The 15,589-nt window shown below is 41.8% G+C and overlaps 1 protein-coding gene across 50 annotated transcripts in view; it reads right to left on the bottom strand.

The window, feature by feature from the left end:
* CACNA1C (calcium voltage-gated channel subunit alpha1 C) overlaps positions 1-15,589 on the bottom strand; it is a 459,731-nt gene that overhangs the window by 109,938 nt on the left and 334,204 nt on the right. For 25 of the 50 annotated variants that reach the window (XM_085568454.1, XM_085568453.1, XM_085568461.1 and 22 more), the window contains 2 exons: positions 8,751-8,825; positions 6,654-6,744 (listed from right to left, as the gene is read on the bottom strand). In XM_085568454.1, the coding sequence (XP_085424580.1) occupies positions 6,654-6,744; positions 8,751-8,825 (166 nt within the window). The remainder of the gene's footprint in view (positions 1-6,653; positions 6,745-8,750; positions 8,826-15,589) is intronic. The other 25 variants (XM_085568463.1, XM_085568467.1, XM_085568468.1 and 22 more) reach the window with 1 other exon arrangement.

The following is a 15,589-nucleotide window of genomic DNA, read 5'->3' as shown; positions in this document are numbered from 1 at the left end:
TTTTGTCCAACTCTGGAATGGCTTGAGATGCTCTTGTTTAAAATTATGGTAAAGGAGCCTAATGGAAACCACTTCAGATCACTACTGAGTGCTTTTATCACAGGAACCATGTAACTCAGCTTGTCTTTTAGAAAAACAAACACAAAAATCAGATCTCTGTTTGACTAGCTGTCTTTGAAATTCTCTAGAACTCCTCTAACCTTACATTGTTATGTACAACACACAGATAAGATGGTGAAATCTACAGGTTTTTATCCACATAAACTCTGGATAATCAGCATAACTCAAATGTAATGAGATATCCCACATTCTGAGAGTTAAAGTCTTCATTTTCCTGTTCATGGTAGACACCAGACAAGGTGTTTGTGAAGGATGTGACAGTTTTGTGTAAGAGGGATTGAGGGCTCTGTGGAATTGTACACACAACAGACAATTCCAGCATTCACACAACATTCCAGTTCTGGAAAAATCGTGTAGGTCACTAAGCATGACACAAAGGCCACATTACAGTTGTTTTCTGGGTGTGGACATTATCAAACATGACCATTATCTGCCTCTCTGGTCACAACTACTTTTGTATTGTATGATCCCAACTTAGAGGAAGCCATATCTTCATAAGGACTACTAAAAGCCTTTGGATACCAGGAAAAGCTGTCAGAAAAGCAGCAACACAGAAACAGACTTTACTAAGCTTCTAGGTTTCCTCTGCATCAGAGGAACTTTGGAGAACATCCAAAGAGCTTCTCTGGCCATATCTTACATATTTTATTACTGTGAGAAGGCAGTCCTGGTGTGACATGGATTCTGCTTTGGTGCAAAGTGGTGCATTTGTGCAGTAACTGGTAAGGATAGTGCAATAAGAATCTACAGAATAGCCTTAAAAAAATTGGATCTGTCAAACGTGAGTTGGTTTGCTATTCAACAGGCTTTCTTAGAGGCTGGGAAAAAAGGCCAGCATTTCAGCATTCAGTAAATAATCCTGCTCTCCCTGTGGCAAGTCACAGGAAAGGCATGTCACAGAATCTGAACCAGGAAGAAAATTTTTCTTCCATGAGGGCGTGTTACTGTCCTTTAGACACACACCTAGAGCTGACTGCGAATACTAAAAGCACCTTGCTCGTAATAAGTTGGAGAGCAGTATCTGACACTGACACATAAGGCTGATCCTATGAGTTTTCCTGCTGAAGTCAGCAGTGGTTTCAGGCTTTTCTTCCCATGGCTCCTGATGTGATGGGAACTTTGGTTCCATCACATCACAAGGAGTCCATCTCCTCATAAGGTGAAAACCAGTGACAGCTACAGCAAACCTGCAAGAAAACTTTTACCTTTACCACTATTTCCTACACTGATTGTTGCAATAACTGCACAGGAATTAATTTCCATGAAAAAAACCACCAAAAAATCACTGACTGTTCAGCTGCCAGGGAAACCTTCCATTGCTCATAAAACTTTTGGGACACACAGTTTTCAGTTGGAAAGCCAGTGTAGGTTGTTCATTTTTGCTTATCCTGTTTTATTGTTTGAACTGTCTTTGGTGGAAAAGAAACTGTCCCCTGTACGTATGGAAATCCTGGCTAAGGCGAAAATGCCAAGTGGGTTATTGTTTCAATGAAAGCAGATAATTTTAAGCTCTCTTTCCCTTTGAGCTCAAGTGCTTCACTTTTCTATTGAGGCTCTATGGAGCATTAGCTTCCACAAAGGTCTTTTTTTAAGCTAATGCATATGTATAAAAGCAAGCTCTATTGTGGCACTCCAGATCTGTATGGTTGTATTAGAAAATTAACGTTCTGCTTGTATTGGAAGATTATATATGCTGACACCCTGCATAGAACAGATTACTCCTGATCATGAGCCTGTCCTCAGGAATCTGAGTCCTGCACAGCAGTAACCCCAGAGGCTCAGGGAAATTACTTGCTATTGGGAAGCTCTGGGTGTAAGAATATCCTGTAAACTCCCCACTGCTCCTGGGTCTGGGTTTGTCCCACTGGTACCTGCTGCAGAGGAAACATGTTTCTTTGCACCCTGAGACAACAGGTTATGAGAGCTGTGACACATCAAAATAAGTTCCTCTTCCAAATGCTGTCCTTGAGGATAAAAGCTGTTGTGCTCCTACTGCAGGGCAGATGTCAGCCCAGTACAAGGCTAATGACAAGAATAATATACTGTGGAAGTTGTGGGATGCTTTTCAATGTCGTGTGGAAGCCTGAAACACCATTTTCAAATACAGATGCCTGATAAAGTGCACTTCCTTAGGAAATGAACCATGCTGTGCCACGGCACTCCCATTGCCAGCAGAATTACACCAGAAATCATTATGAATTAAATTGGTTGGTTTCTGTTTTGTTATCATTATAAAATTCTTAGATTAGTTCTAAAATTCTTAGATTCCTGCTGGTTTGAAGGCTGGCATTACTCCAGACAGGACAGTTGATAGAGGCAGTTTCTATAGAATGGATACTAGAGAAATAAAAGCTTCTTTGAGACAGTTCATCAGTAGGCAATATTTTGTGTTTGGGAGGTACTCTCCTGATCTCACATAGCATATGTCTCTGTGGAGCTGAGAAAGGCTGTCAGAGACCTCCTTTTCCAAAAGGCACATTTGAGCCTGGCTTCTCAAGCACATCTTTCTGTCAGTCACAGACCCAGCCTTTCAAAGCTCTACAGATTTTAAAAGAACAGAAAGAATAGTGAGTAATTCTAAGTTGCCTTCAATGAAAAAACATTTTCTTTCAGTCTCCTTGGCATCTTTTTCCTTTTATCACGAGTGCATTTTGATAGCAAGCTCAGCCTATAAATGTAGTGGTGATGCTGGGGTGATTAAATGCCCTAGGCAGCCTGATGTCAATAAAGAAATAAATATATTGCCTTTGACTTGAAAGCCCCATGTTGCTTCACTCATGTCTGGTTGCAGCCTGCCCAGAGCAGCCTCTCCCCACTGGGAAAGAGTGTGCTCATAGCAAAGCAGTGGGGACTCACAGCCTTGGGGTGAGTTTAGAACGCCGGTAAAAACACTGAGACTCATCTGCAATAGGTGAAACTCAACAATAGAACCAAAATCTTGGTTAGCAGAGAGTAGATGTCTGCTCAAAAATCCAGGTCTAATCTTCAACTAGAGCAAATCAGGATGACATGACTATATGCTAGTATATTATTAATGCTAGTACTCTAATCTAGTGCTTGATAAGGAACTTTTTTTAAAAGCTCAGCTGACTTCCCACATGAATTTTCACCATTCTTGAACACTGGGCCAAATTCTGATTCTTAGGTTCCAATAAAAGAACACATTCATTCAAAGAAATCCTTGCTCACATTTTATACATTCCAGAAGGAATATTGACCTATGGGGGGTTTGAATGAAAACTCAGTAAAAAGAAGAGTACTTAATACTCTTAATACAAATTCTTTAAACAATGGCAGCTGGTTTCTTTGTCTGCCTAATTGTTTGATACAGTAATAATGAAACCAGAAAGGATTCTAAGCCTCAGAATCAGAGGCAGGTCTGAATTGGCCCATAACTAAGGAATTTGCAGATCCACTGAAACAAACATTTTACAAAAGCAAGTAGCATAGGCAAAATTTGCATCTCACTCCAGAATTTCATAATCAGTGATACAGACATTCATTTTATGGAGGAAGGAGCCTATCCATCTCTTAAAGATGAAAAGCAATCTGAGGGAGGCCTTGAGGATTCTCAACTGTCCTTGGTAAGGACTAAACAAACCCTTCCCAATAACAGATTTCAATTTGCCTACTATATATCACCCATTCCCAGATGAAGTGAAAAGCGGCAAGGAAATGGTTTATCTCTCTGAATCTTACATGTCCTGCTCTGCTGAAACTTTGGGCCCTATTTTAACATTTAAAACATGAGAAGAAGAAATAAAACTCTGTTTTCCTGTAATTTTCCTGTCTTTTCCCTAAAATATATTTGACTTAGCCATCCCTTCTCGTAATGCCAAATCAGGGTACTGCCATTCTCCTGTGAGCACGCTGGGCTATTTTAAGTAAACTCCATTCTAAGCCATGATTATGTTTAGAGTTGGGTTTAACTTCAGCCCTCCTGGCCATATTCCAGCTAAGATAATTATGTTCTGGTTGCCAAAATTCCCAATGCAGTTGCAGCGCAAAACAAGTTATCCCTCATACAACCCCTTAAACACTTGTGCCTGCTGTTTTTATACACCTTTCACATTTTACCCTGAAGGTGGCTGAACTCTAATTCTGTGAAAACAATCCCTGCATTTACAGTTCATAAAGTGCTTTAGGATCCTTTGGGATTAAGAACATTAAATGAATGCAAGCTGTAATATTAAAAATACATGAAACCTTAGAGTAACTGCTGCCATTCCTTTTGGTGCTGTGTCCACATGTATGAGGGACTTTACTACTCTGACATATTCTGAAGAAGCAACACAGCAAAACACAACCAGTCCAGGTGGTTTCTGGAAAGCAACAGTGATAACTTTCTGACACAGGCTGTGGAGGTTCCCACAAGGAAACCTTGATGATGTGCTGCTCCACCTCATACTAACAAACAGGGAAGGCCTTGTTGGAGATGTGAAGACTTGGGTCAGCTTTGGCTGCCACTCTGGACCAGATGAGCCAGGGTGGTCCCTTCCAACCTGACCCATGCTGTGAGCCATAGCTGCAGGATAAAGGGGTTCTCCAGAGTGGCTCCAGCTGATGTTTCCTGTACAGTGCCAAGAGAACAAGCAACTTGGTGGGGTGCCAAAGAAAGGGCTACAGCTGCTCCAGTGCTGTGAATACATCTAGCCTGGTTCCTGCAGGAAAGGGTTCATAATCTAAACTAAAAGACTCAGCAGGTTCCCAACACAGGCAGGTGGAAGAAAGTGATCACAAATAATTTTTCTGAGGTCTTGTAAATTACTGACTGACTCTTAAAGGAAAGCAGAGATTTAAATTACAATATATTCTACACACCACATATTTTAAGGTAGATCACATAAAAAATTATTTTGAGATTATCAATTATTATATTGAGATTATCAAGTCCAACCTATGGTCTTGTCACTCAGACAGACCGTGGCACTGAGTGCCACATCCAGTCTTTACTGAAACACCTCCAGGGACAGTGACTCCACCCGCTCCCTGGGTAGCCCATTCCAATGTCCAGTCACCCTTTTTGTGGAAAACTTCCCAGTGTCCAGACTAAACCTCCCCTGGCACAGTTTCAGGCTGTGTCATCCTGTCCTGTTGCTGTTGCCTTGGAGAAGAGCCTGACCCCCACCTGGCTACTCCCTCATTTCAGGTATTTGTCGAGTGAGGTGTCCCCTGAGCCTCCTCCTCTCCAGGCTGAACACCCCCAGCTCCTTCAGCTGCTCCCTGTCTGGAATTTGTGTTCCAGACCCCTCACCAGCCTTGCTGCCCTTCTCTGGACTCCCTCCAGCACCTCAACATCCCTCCCAAACTGAGGGGCCCAGGACTGGGCACAGCACTCGAGGTGCAGCCTCAGCAGTGCCAAGTACAGGGGAAGAATCACTGCCCTGGTCCTGCTGGCCACACCATTCCTGATCCAGGCCAGGAGCCATTGGCCTTTTTGGCCACCAGGGCACACTGCTGGCTCAGTCATACCCCCAGGTCTCTTCCTGCCTGGCCACTGTCCAGCCACTCTGTCCCCGGCCCGTAGTTTCCCGGATCCTCCTTTCAGCTTTTTAGGGATGGGTATCACTTTGTCCAGGTTCCAGTCATCTGTGACCTCTCTGGTGATCCAGGACTGAAGATAAATGATGGAGAGTGGCTTGGAGAGTTTTTCTGCCAGCTCACTCATCACCCTAGGATGGATCCCATCTGGTCCATTCAAGCAACATCCAAGGGCTCAAGGTAGCTCCCATGATAGGACAGAGCCTCAAAATACTCCAGCATGATACAATCTATAGCACTGATATGTTTAGGTCACATGTCAGGGAAATTTGGAGGGAATAACGTATTGCCCCACAGCATAAAGTCCATTCTTGTTTAAATAATGAAAAAGGGAATAAAGGATTCCTCTTGCCTATACTTGCTCTCTGTGAGGCTAAAAATATTATATTTTGCCATATTATGGCATTTCTTAACCACTACCTCACATATTCTTGAGCATTCTTGAGCATCTCCACTTATTACAATGGTGTAATTTCAAGGAGGCATTAATCCATCCTAATTGTTGTATTTCTTTGCCACTACAGTACTCTGTTCAGCATTTAAAGGGTGTAATTCGGTCTGCAGGATGTGAGTTACCCTCAATGTATTTCTGTTCCAAGACAGTGTAAAATGTACAAGAATCTTTAGAAAAATTAAAATGGACCAGTAATTTCCACTCTTTGGTTTACATATACTGGTTTTGAAAGTCTATCACCAATGAGGAATTTAAATTAAGAACACTGTTATCCACTAGTTTCTCTTTTAGATATTATACAGAACCAGATCTGTTTATCCTGGGCACTCTGTCCCTTATTTACATCTATTTAAAACAAGATGTTCTTCACCAATGTCCAGAGTGAGTTTATATCGCGATTAAGATAAGAACCTGGATCAATAGATCTTCTTCAGCCTCTCCTTTCACTCCCTGTGGGTTTTTTTCATCTTGAAAAGCCAGACACTTGCCTGGCTTTCGCCCCCAGCTGCTGACACATGATCTGAGTGCGGGTACTCACGCCAGCCTTGCGCCGCAGTTCTCGCCTTCCATATCTGCTCCGGGGACGTTGTCGGTGTTCACGGACTCGGTCTCGCTGGTGGGCATGCTCACTGCAAGAGTCAAAGGGAAGAAAAAGAGAGGGATGCCCATTAGAACCTGGCACATCTCATAATGAAGGCATGACTGAAGGAACTAGCTTCATGAAAAGACCCTCAGCTGCAGCTCCTGAGGATTAAACGATTTGCTGAGCAAAGTCTAGTGCCTCCCTGTACAGAGCAGGTTGCGCAGGTAGACTTCAGGAACATACAAGTTACTCAAATGCTAAAGAAGAGGGAAGAAGCAGCTGCTCTCCTTCTTTCAGAGTCAGTTTCTGGAAATGTTATGAATGAGAACCACTGGAAAGTAAAAAAACTGACAAACCCAACAAGAAGCTTTTGCTTGATTCCACTGAACATTAAAAAAAAAAAAAATCCCTCTTTACCTGCAACAGCCCATCCACCTCACTGCCCTCCCCAGTGCAATGATTTTTGCACTTTTTGTGCAATGATTAGAATACAAATAAAAGGTACCAGGATTGAGATGTATGCAGATAAACATCTTCTGTTAGCCTGGCAGCAAATACCAACTGAAGAATACTGATGGCTCATCTGTCATTTACTAACCATGAATGTGATTCAACCTTACACCTAGAAACTGGACCTAGAGGTATAAGAGAGAAATTCAGACTCTCTGCCCCACTCAGACATTTCCAACAAAGGAACCAATGAGTATGGACTCTGGTGCAGCTTTATATTGAATCTCACAGCTAAGAACTGGACAGAACCTTCTAGGTTTTTACAGAAGTACCATGGAACAAACATCAAATGAAAGAAACTTTAGGTGTGGAATCTCTCTCATCTAGATTCAAGAACCTGGTTTTAGTTGTTGCCAAACTTTAAGATTTTATTTGCTTCTACAGATCAAAAAAAAATCCCTCCAACCCACATCATTTTCATTTTCTCAGTTGCTCACAGCTCCTGCATAAGCTCCAATCATACTTTACACATAATTTTAAAGGTAGGAAAATGGATAGGGTCCAATATGTGTCCTGTTCCCTCTTCACCCCTTTTGGAATGCATAAAAAAAGAGAAAAAATTGTACTTAAGACTGAATGATGGAGGAGTTAAACAGATCTCCCAGGAGCCTGGCAGAACTTCAGAACATGACCTGCATTAGCTGTTGCATACATACCTCAGATTAGGTATGTGCTGTTAGCTGTTGGAGAGATTTCTAACAGCCTGCAGAAATATGTAACTCAATTATATGTTTATTTGTGGGTCACTGGTGCAAAATGAGCCAATGTAGAAGAAATAGGTTCTGCATTTCAATTGGGCAGATGCTCATGGGGCCATGGTCTTCTTTCAGGGACTAAAAAGACATCAGAAGACCCTTCCAAAAATTTTCTGGGTTACTTCTTTGAAAGCATTATGGTAGAAATGTCTCTCAAAACGAGCTATCTTTCCTTCATCCCATCACAACAATTCACATATCTCCAGCACACTTACTGGGAAATCTAAAATTCTTGTACTGTGTTCTTAGGACCACATGAAATGTGGTCAGACTCAGACTCTCTAGCACTTTTGACAGAACTATGAAATATTGTACTCTAATGGTGCCTACTCCTTTATGAAGACAGATGTTTTAATACTCTTGTCCATTTGGAAAGACAAATAAAGGAATAAACTGAATTAATGTTCTGATATACATGAAACAGTCAAGTAAGCTATGAGAAAAAAAAAACATTCATAATTATTTTTTTTTTTGTCCAGAGTAAGCCCTGCAGGAATAAAACTAAAATGCTGATATTTCACAAGTCAGTTTGGAAGATGAGGTAAAACACTTTCAAGACATATTTGAGCTTGTTTGCAAAAAGAAAACATTCTGTAGACATTAGCACAAGATCATTTTGCAGAGCAGCTTGTTATCCTGAGTGCATGAAGAGGGGACTGCACAAGCAACAGACAAAGCCAGGCACTGACATGCAGAAGAACACAAATCTGATTTATAACCAGTCTGCACAGAGATATACGGACACACAGACACATGCATGTGGACATAGAGCACAGTGGAACATTACCATGGCTTTCTGTGGAGTGACTAAACCAAGCAAACTTTCCTTTCTTCTCATCAGGCAAACCAGCTGGAGGGCTTCCTTTCACAGACAAGATGGTCAGTGTCAAGTACCAGGAACAAGACATCAACAGAGAACATGCAGCCAGTGACAGGCAAAAGAAAAAAAACAAGGAACTCAGCTTACACCTGATATCCACTTCTGTCTGAAAACTTCATCATGTGAGTTAAAAGTGCAAAATGCAAAACAAAGGTATATAGAGGCATGAAATATCACTAGCAGATTTTTAGACCATAACTCTCACTTGCTTTCTGTTCTTTTTTATATCTGGCTCTTGAGAACGTGAACTTAATGAATTTAAGTTTATGGGTCATATCCCAGAGACATCTTAGAGTGTGCCCCGTACTTCCCTGACCTTACTGCTGCAGAAAGTCAAACTTCAATAAAGTGAGAGGTGCAGGTGCAGTGGTACTTGGGCTGAAGAGACCCCAAGGATCACTTTGCTGGCACCACCTCACAGGAGCTCATTACACTGCACTGATGGAAAATGTTAAGGACAATCAAAAGAATTAGGATGGTATGAAGTATTAGAGGAATGATGGTCTAGAGGGTAAAGGTCAGGACAGAGGGGACACTAGGGCTGAATTCCCCAATGTCATATGCTCTCAGAAGCACAATCACTTTACCTGGCACCTCACACCACCTGCATTGCCAGGGGACAATCAGGTGTGCAGTGCTGCGAGGTTCATTCGCGCTAGTTCACAAAACCAGAAAATAAAGATGCTGCAGAAGAGTTGTGCATAAACTGGAGTTGAATATGAGAGGAAGAAGACCAAGTACAGCCCAGATGGCTTTCTTATCTGACTCAGTTCTCAGAGAACCCAGACCCTGTGCCCACACCCTGGCTCCAGTCTAGAAACAAGACAGGCATTTTTTGCAGTCCGGGTAATTAATTACTGGAACCATGTACCAGGAATGCTGGTGGTAAATCCACCACAGGAATGTTTTAATCAGGAAGAGATGTTTTTTCCAAATGGTGGGCTCAAGTCCAGACCAGAGTTGTGTTTAGGACCATGGCATACAGACAATGCTGTCTCAATGGCCATTTCCTCCCTGTAATTTTGGGAGTTGAGACAAAGGCAAAAAATATGCAAGGGCTGATACAAATCATGGTGGCTTTGCTTACATGGGAATCTCCTTGTTTTAGATTTATGGGTATCCATAACCCACTGGAGCTGATGAAATCGCCCATTAGTTACATATTCTCTAGGTAGCATAGATGGCAATTTTTTTAAAGTGAAGCAAAACAACTTTCTAAAGGCAGGCAAGTATCTCATGGTTTCAACTGAGTGCAAATCATAAGGACCAATAGGTTTGATATTCTCTCTCCAGTTCCTTTGCACTTCTTACATCTTACCACAGTGTGGCTCATCACTGAATATAGACTTTTTCTTCTGGACTGCCTAAACTCCAATTTCACATCACTTAAATAGCATTCCTGCAGCAGTTAAAGCAGCAACAAAAGCTATATAGCAGCTTCCTTAAAGACAAACCTGAAAAAATACTTTGTGTTATATTAATCCTAGCTCTGAGACCTAAAAAGATAGAGAAAAATAAGAGCAGAGTCTGCAGTCTGTGACTGACTAGACAGATGTGCAAGACCCTTTGAGAGCCTCTGTTCCATGTCATTGGCATCAAGCACTGATACCAGCTCTACTCTTGCACTAACATATGTCCCTCCCTCGATGAAATGCCCCATGGGCATGCAATGAATTATTGGATGGCAGGCTGCCAAAAGACAGCCAACCACAGAAACAGAAAGCTGGCATAAAATACCCTTCTGTGCAGTCCTGAGATGATTTTTCCTTCATACACTTGGAGAACAATATTTGCTTCCCAGTTCAGAAAAATAATTTCCACTGTTGCATCTTGCATTTATGAAATTCTTGTCATCTTGGCAGTGGAAGTAATTTTAATATTCAGATTTATTTCCATGGATTATATAATGCTGTCACACTTCTTGCTGAATCTCACTTTAATACTGTGACATTGTAAGACTCAGAGTCAATCATACTTGGGCAAAAATTGCCCAGTTCCAGAAACACAGACAAAACAAACTGTTCACAGATTTAAATGGGACATGTTATTACATGACTTTGCAGATCTGGGCATTAACTATACAATGGGATATATTGGAGGCTATTCACACTGTCTGATTTTCCCTCTCTGATTTAGCTGTTTGAGTTAGGCTACAGAGGCAGATAGGAACCACAGGTTTTCTGAATGCCATGCTGCTGTGTCCCCTAGTTGTATGGACTGGTTAAAGAAGACATTTACTTTACATCCTTGGGTTAGGTACTTGACCTGAAACAGTGTGACTATCCAGTAGTATTCATAGTGAAAGAGCTTTGCAATTGGTTTTCAGATTTTAAAAAAGCCAACAATACATTTGACTGACTTTTAAAATATGCTTACTCAGACTCTAATATCTTCAATATGCCAAAGTCTACCGATAATGAATTACTTTGAAAAATATGGGTGTAAATAACCCCTTTTGCCCACACTGGCACTTGAGGGCAGAGAGACCTGAAGCCACTTTCCCATCATTTCACTTTTTGGCCATATGACCAAGCCATATGACATTCACCTTGGCCATATGACAAAGCTTTTCTACATACCTGTTGAGTTTCTCTGCCAGGGGGGTGTAATTCTGCAGTTGCCCTGCTAGCCTCTCTGGGAGGTGCAAATGACACACATCACAGTGCTAAGTACTATAGTTATTACTTATGCTAATGTCTCCCAAGTGGGACTCTGTACAACTATAATGCAAACCTAAAAAGCAAAGTAGTCCTGTGAATTCTCCAGCTGGTTTTAAGATTTCTTTTCCCATCAAGCACAACGAGAATAAATTGCAATACCCAGGCTGCTTCATTAGCAGTACATGTATCAAGTGAATGACTTTGTCTCTGGTAAAACCCTGCTTCCAGTGGTGCCTTTCATGCCCATCATTTCATGAATGAGGCTATGGACAGAATATCAATTGACTCGTGTTTTTTTGGTGGTGATCTCTCATTTTAATTAATATGTGAATATTGCCTAGCTTTCCTCTTCTGCCTGTTTTGAAAATGCTGCAGTCATTCATCTTATTCATTAATTTAAATAAGATACAGCTTTCACTCTGCTCCATGCATGCAGTGCCTTGGGAACAATCAGTGGCTATGCTCTTAAATGCAAGCAGCATCCAGAAGGTAAATTGCAGAGGTAAGGCATTAGTTTTCCATGGATGTCCTGATTTTGTCAGGAAAATATAGTAGGTGTGACTGGGGAATTCTTTGGTGTTTTCTGCTTTGAAAAGGAGCTTTGTGACAGAAAAGCTTTTACAGGAGAAGAAGAAAGGAAACTTGAACTATGTGTGGGATCTTGGAGGTTGCATGCCTCCCAAACTTAGACAACGTGTCAATAAATCTAGCACAGTAAAAAATACCCCAATAAATTGTGAAAATACTTGGAAAAGTATTTTCTAAGGGCCCAGAGATCAAAACTCATAATGGACAGTATTATACACTATATTACATTAAACACATTTAACATATACACTTTTCATAGCCTGATTTTGGATTATGCACAGATGAATACAATTGCAAGGAGAACAAGCTGGATTCACACTTTCACTCAAGGTCAGCCACAGAACACAAGGATAGCAATAAAGAGGCATAAAGTAATTGCCAGTTGCATCCACTTCAGTCAAACAGGAAAAAGCTTTTGGTAAAAACATCTTTCTATCCATGAAAGGCACACAGCCACCGTGTAGTGACAGGACCTGTGATGACACCAAGCCCAGGCTGGGCACTGGACTGCACCACAGAGGCTGATGAAGTCTAACTCTGCTTTACTGAATGGAGCAGCACAAAGTAGGAACATTGCCAGTACTGAGATGGAGTATTGTATCAACAAATGTTTCATTCATAGATAATCTGTTTTACAATATAAATTGCAAAGTATATATTTTATTTATAAAGGCTTGTCCTTCTCCTCTCTCAGAGGGTCACCATATGACCATACACATGTTGAGGGGATATAGCTATGGGCTACATAAATTTGTATCTTACAGAGGGGGAAGAGGAGAGAGAGTGAAATGTATTAATTGTGCAGGCCTGTGATTAACAGATCTGTCATTACCACATGCAGATTACTGCGCACTATAAATGCATTACCTTGCTACTAATTAATCTTCCTGGGACTTATTTTACTGTAACAAACTCCTCAGCTAGTTTGAACAGCTGCCATTTCCCTTTTTTTCATAGCAATATTGACAGTAATATGCTGCATTCTATAAATTCATTACAGCCATAAGTTCACTACAGCCAGTGAGTGGAATGCACGTGCACAAAGGACCAAGTAATGGGCACAGTCAAACTGCTGGCCCTGCCAAGTGACAGTCTGCCAGTGCCACATATATTCTGGTCCAGATTTGAAAGGAAGAACTTAAAATCTCTTTACGTTTCCTGCCTGAAGGACAAAGCTTTTCTTTGTATAATCCATGGTATCTCAAAATATCTCACAAGCACAGGGCATCGGACTTACCCAAAAGTAGACTTTGCAGAAAGGAGTCTAACTACTGAAAAGGGCAAGAGGGGCAGTGTCCCTGGATAACTGCTTGTGCTGCTGAGCAAACCCCTGAGTCTGCTGTAGGAGCCCATGCCATGCAGGGAATCTGCCTGCTAGGGCAATGCAAGTAACTCTCACATTCCCTGTGGCTGAAGGACAGATTGGCTGGGTCACAGGGTGACAGAGGTGCTGCCAGAACACACCTTGAAAGATGTCTCTCTCCTGAATCTGGATCCTCCTATGACCTCCTAAACTGATTTTCTTCTCTGATAAATGACTTGCATCATTTGCCTTGCTAGGAGCAGCAACTAATGTGCCAAAGTGCAAGGCATTTATTTGCCAGGACATGGTTTATAGTTTTTCCGTGCCTGTATAATACTTTTTAGCAACCTCTCTGGTTCCCCACAGAATTCTGAAGCAATTCAAGGATGGACAGACAAAATGAAGGAAAGGCAAAACTGCTGAGAATCTATGACTCTTTCAATAGCATTTTGCAAAAACTCACAACAGCCCATTTGTAAGAGTTCTACAGGTTTTCTCTCTCATTCTTTATGATTTTTAGCAGAGGAAATAGGACAGGCAGCAGTGCCATCAAATGCTCCTGAAACAACCCCACAAAATTATATGTGGGCAAAAAAACCAGGGCCATCTCACTAGAAAAACAGAAGGATTCCATTATTGCAGGCTGGTCTTGCAGGCGCCTTGGAAATGGGTGCATGAGAGCTGCAAACACTGCAGATAATGTGTTGGGAAGTGATACAAACATTGATCATGAGCAAAATAACTAATGACAAAGGAAATGCCCTCGAGACAGTAAAAACCACAAAAAAAAATCCCTCTGCATTTTGTGCCTGCGATAATCATGAAGTTATTAATATTTCTCACTGGCAGTTATTAATGAAAATAGACAAGACATAGGTTTGAAGCACAAATGTGGTTTGTAAGCAACCCATGTGCTGCTTTAAAACTGCAGCCCATTCTGCAGTTCCTGTTCACGGGGAACTTCTGCATCTGCCCACCTACACAAATATACACCTGCATGATGGGGTAACTCTGATTAGGATCTCTACTTCAGCAGCAGCATCTTTGTTCTTGCAGTGCACAGCCCCATGAATCCATCTTCCCTGCAGAGTCCAGGGGAAGCAAAAGAAATTATAGAAGCTACTTCCAAGCTGATCTGCTTAGGTCATCAGAAACTCTCCAGGGAGGTTAGGTGTCTGCTTTACACCTGGGCTGCTAAGCTTCAAAGTGATGAGATGCAGCTCTGGCTGTTTTATGACATTCCTGCCTGTCAAAAGCCATTTCAAGGTGGGTGATGCCGAGAACTCAGTGAGTGGCCTACAATTTGTGATCTAGAGCACATAAGAGGATAGGTCAGGACAGCAGGGACTGTTTGGGGGGTGCAGTGGGTGGGAGATCATGCCCTGGTAGCTCACAATGGACATTTTCCCCAGAGGAACCCCGCACAGCCCTACAACCAGGGACCTTAGGCAAGAATTGTGCGAATGAGAAGGTGTATATTTTCTGGTATAGAAGAAGGAAAGTATTATCCAGGAGTCTGGCTCTTGTTGGCAGATGAAAACAAAAACAAACACAAAAAAACAAAAAAGCAAAAACACGTCCAAAAACCAAACCCACCAAAAAAACCAAAACAAAACCAAACAAAAAGAGAACCCCCCCTCCAAAATCTCCCAAAACCACAAAGAAAAGTGAATGTGAGGGAAAAACTGGGCTGTATTATTTCAAAAGACAGGCAGAACAACTGGGTAGTGACTGGGACACAGGCAAAGAGACAGTGGGAAAGAAAAAGTGACTGAGAATTTTAATCTGAAATCCCACTCTGCAAGCTGGAAGAGTACTGTGTGCTCCCTGCATTTGGGAAAACTCACTTTAGGAGTAGCATTTAAAATATTTAAGCATTAATCTTATGAAGAAAAAACAGCAGCTAGGCCCTGTCCTTCCGAACAGACAGTGCCTGACTGAGTGCTCAGCAAGTGGAGGCATTTTCTAATAGCAGGATTCATGTGGGATGTGTGAGAAGGCTTATGGATGATGCTTTCCTTGATGGCAAACAATCAAGCAATTCAGTTCGCTGATCAACAGATACAGTAACACATCCATGAGATTTAGGTCTCTCTAGAGCCAGGGCTCTGTGAAAGCCCTGGCCCCTTGGAGTTGTATTCTTGCATTGCACTGAACAGATTCAATCCAGCCTCATGACCTGACATGGAGCTCAC

This window comes from Lonchura striata, chromosome 1A (assembly GCF_050655825.1).
Source record: "Lonchura striata isolate lonStrDom1 chromosome 1A, ASM5065582v1, whole genome shotgun sequence".
NCBI lineage: Eukaryota > Metazoa > Chordata > Aves > Passeriformes > Estrildidae > Lonchura > Lonchura striata.
The sequence above is the reverse complement of the archived record's forward strand: the minus strand, read 5'-3'. Positions and strand labels throughout refer to the sequence as shown.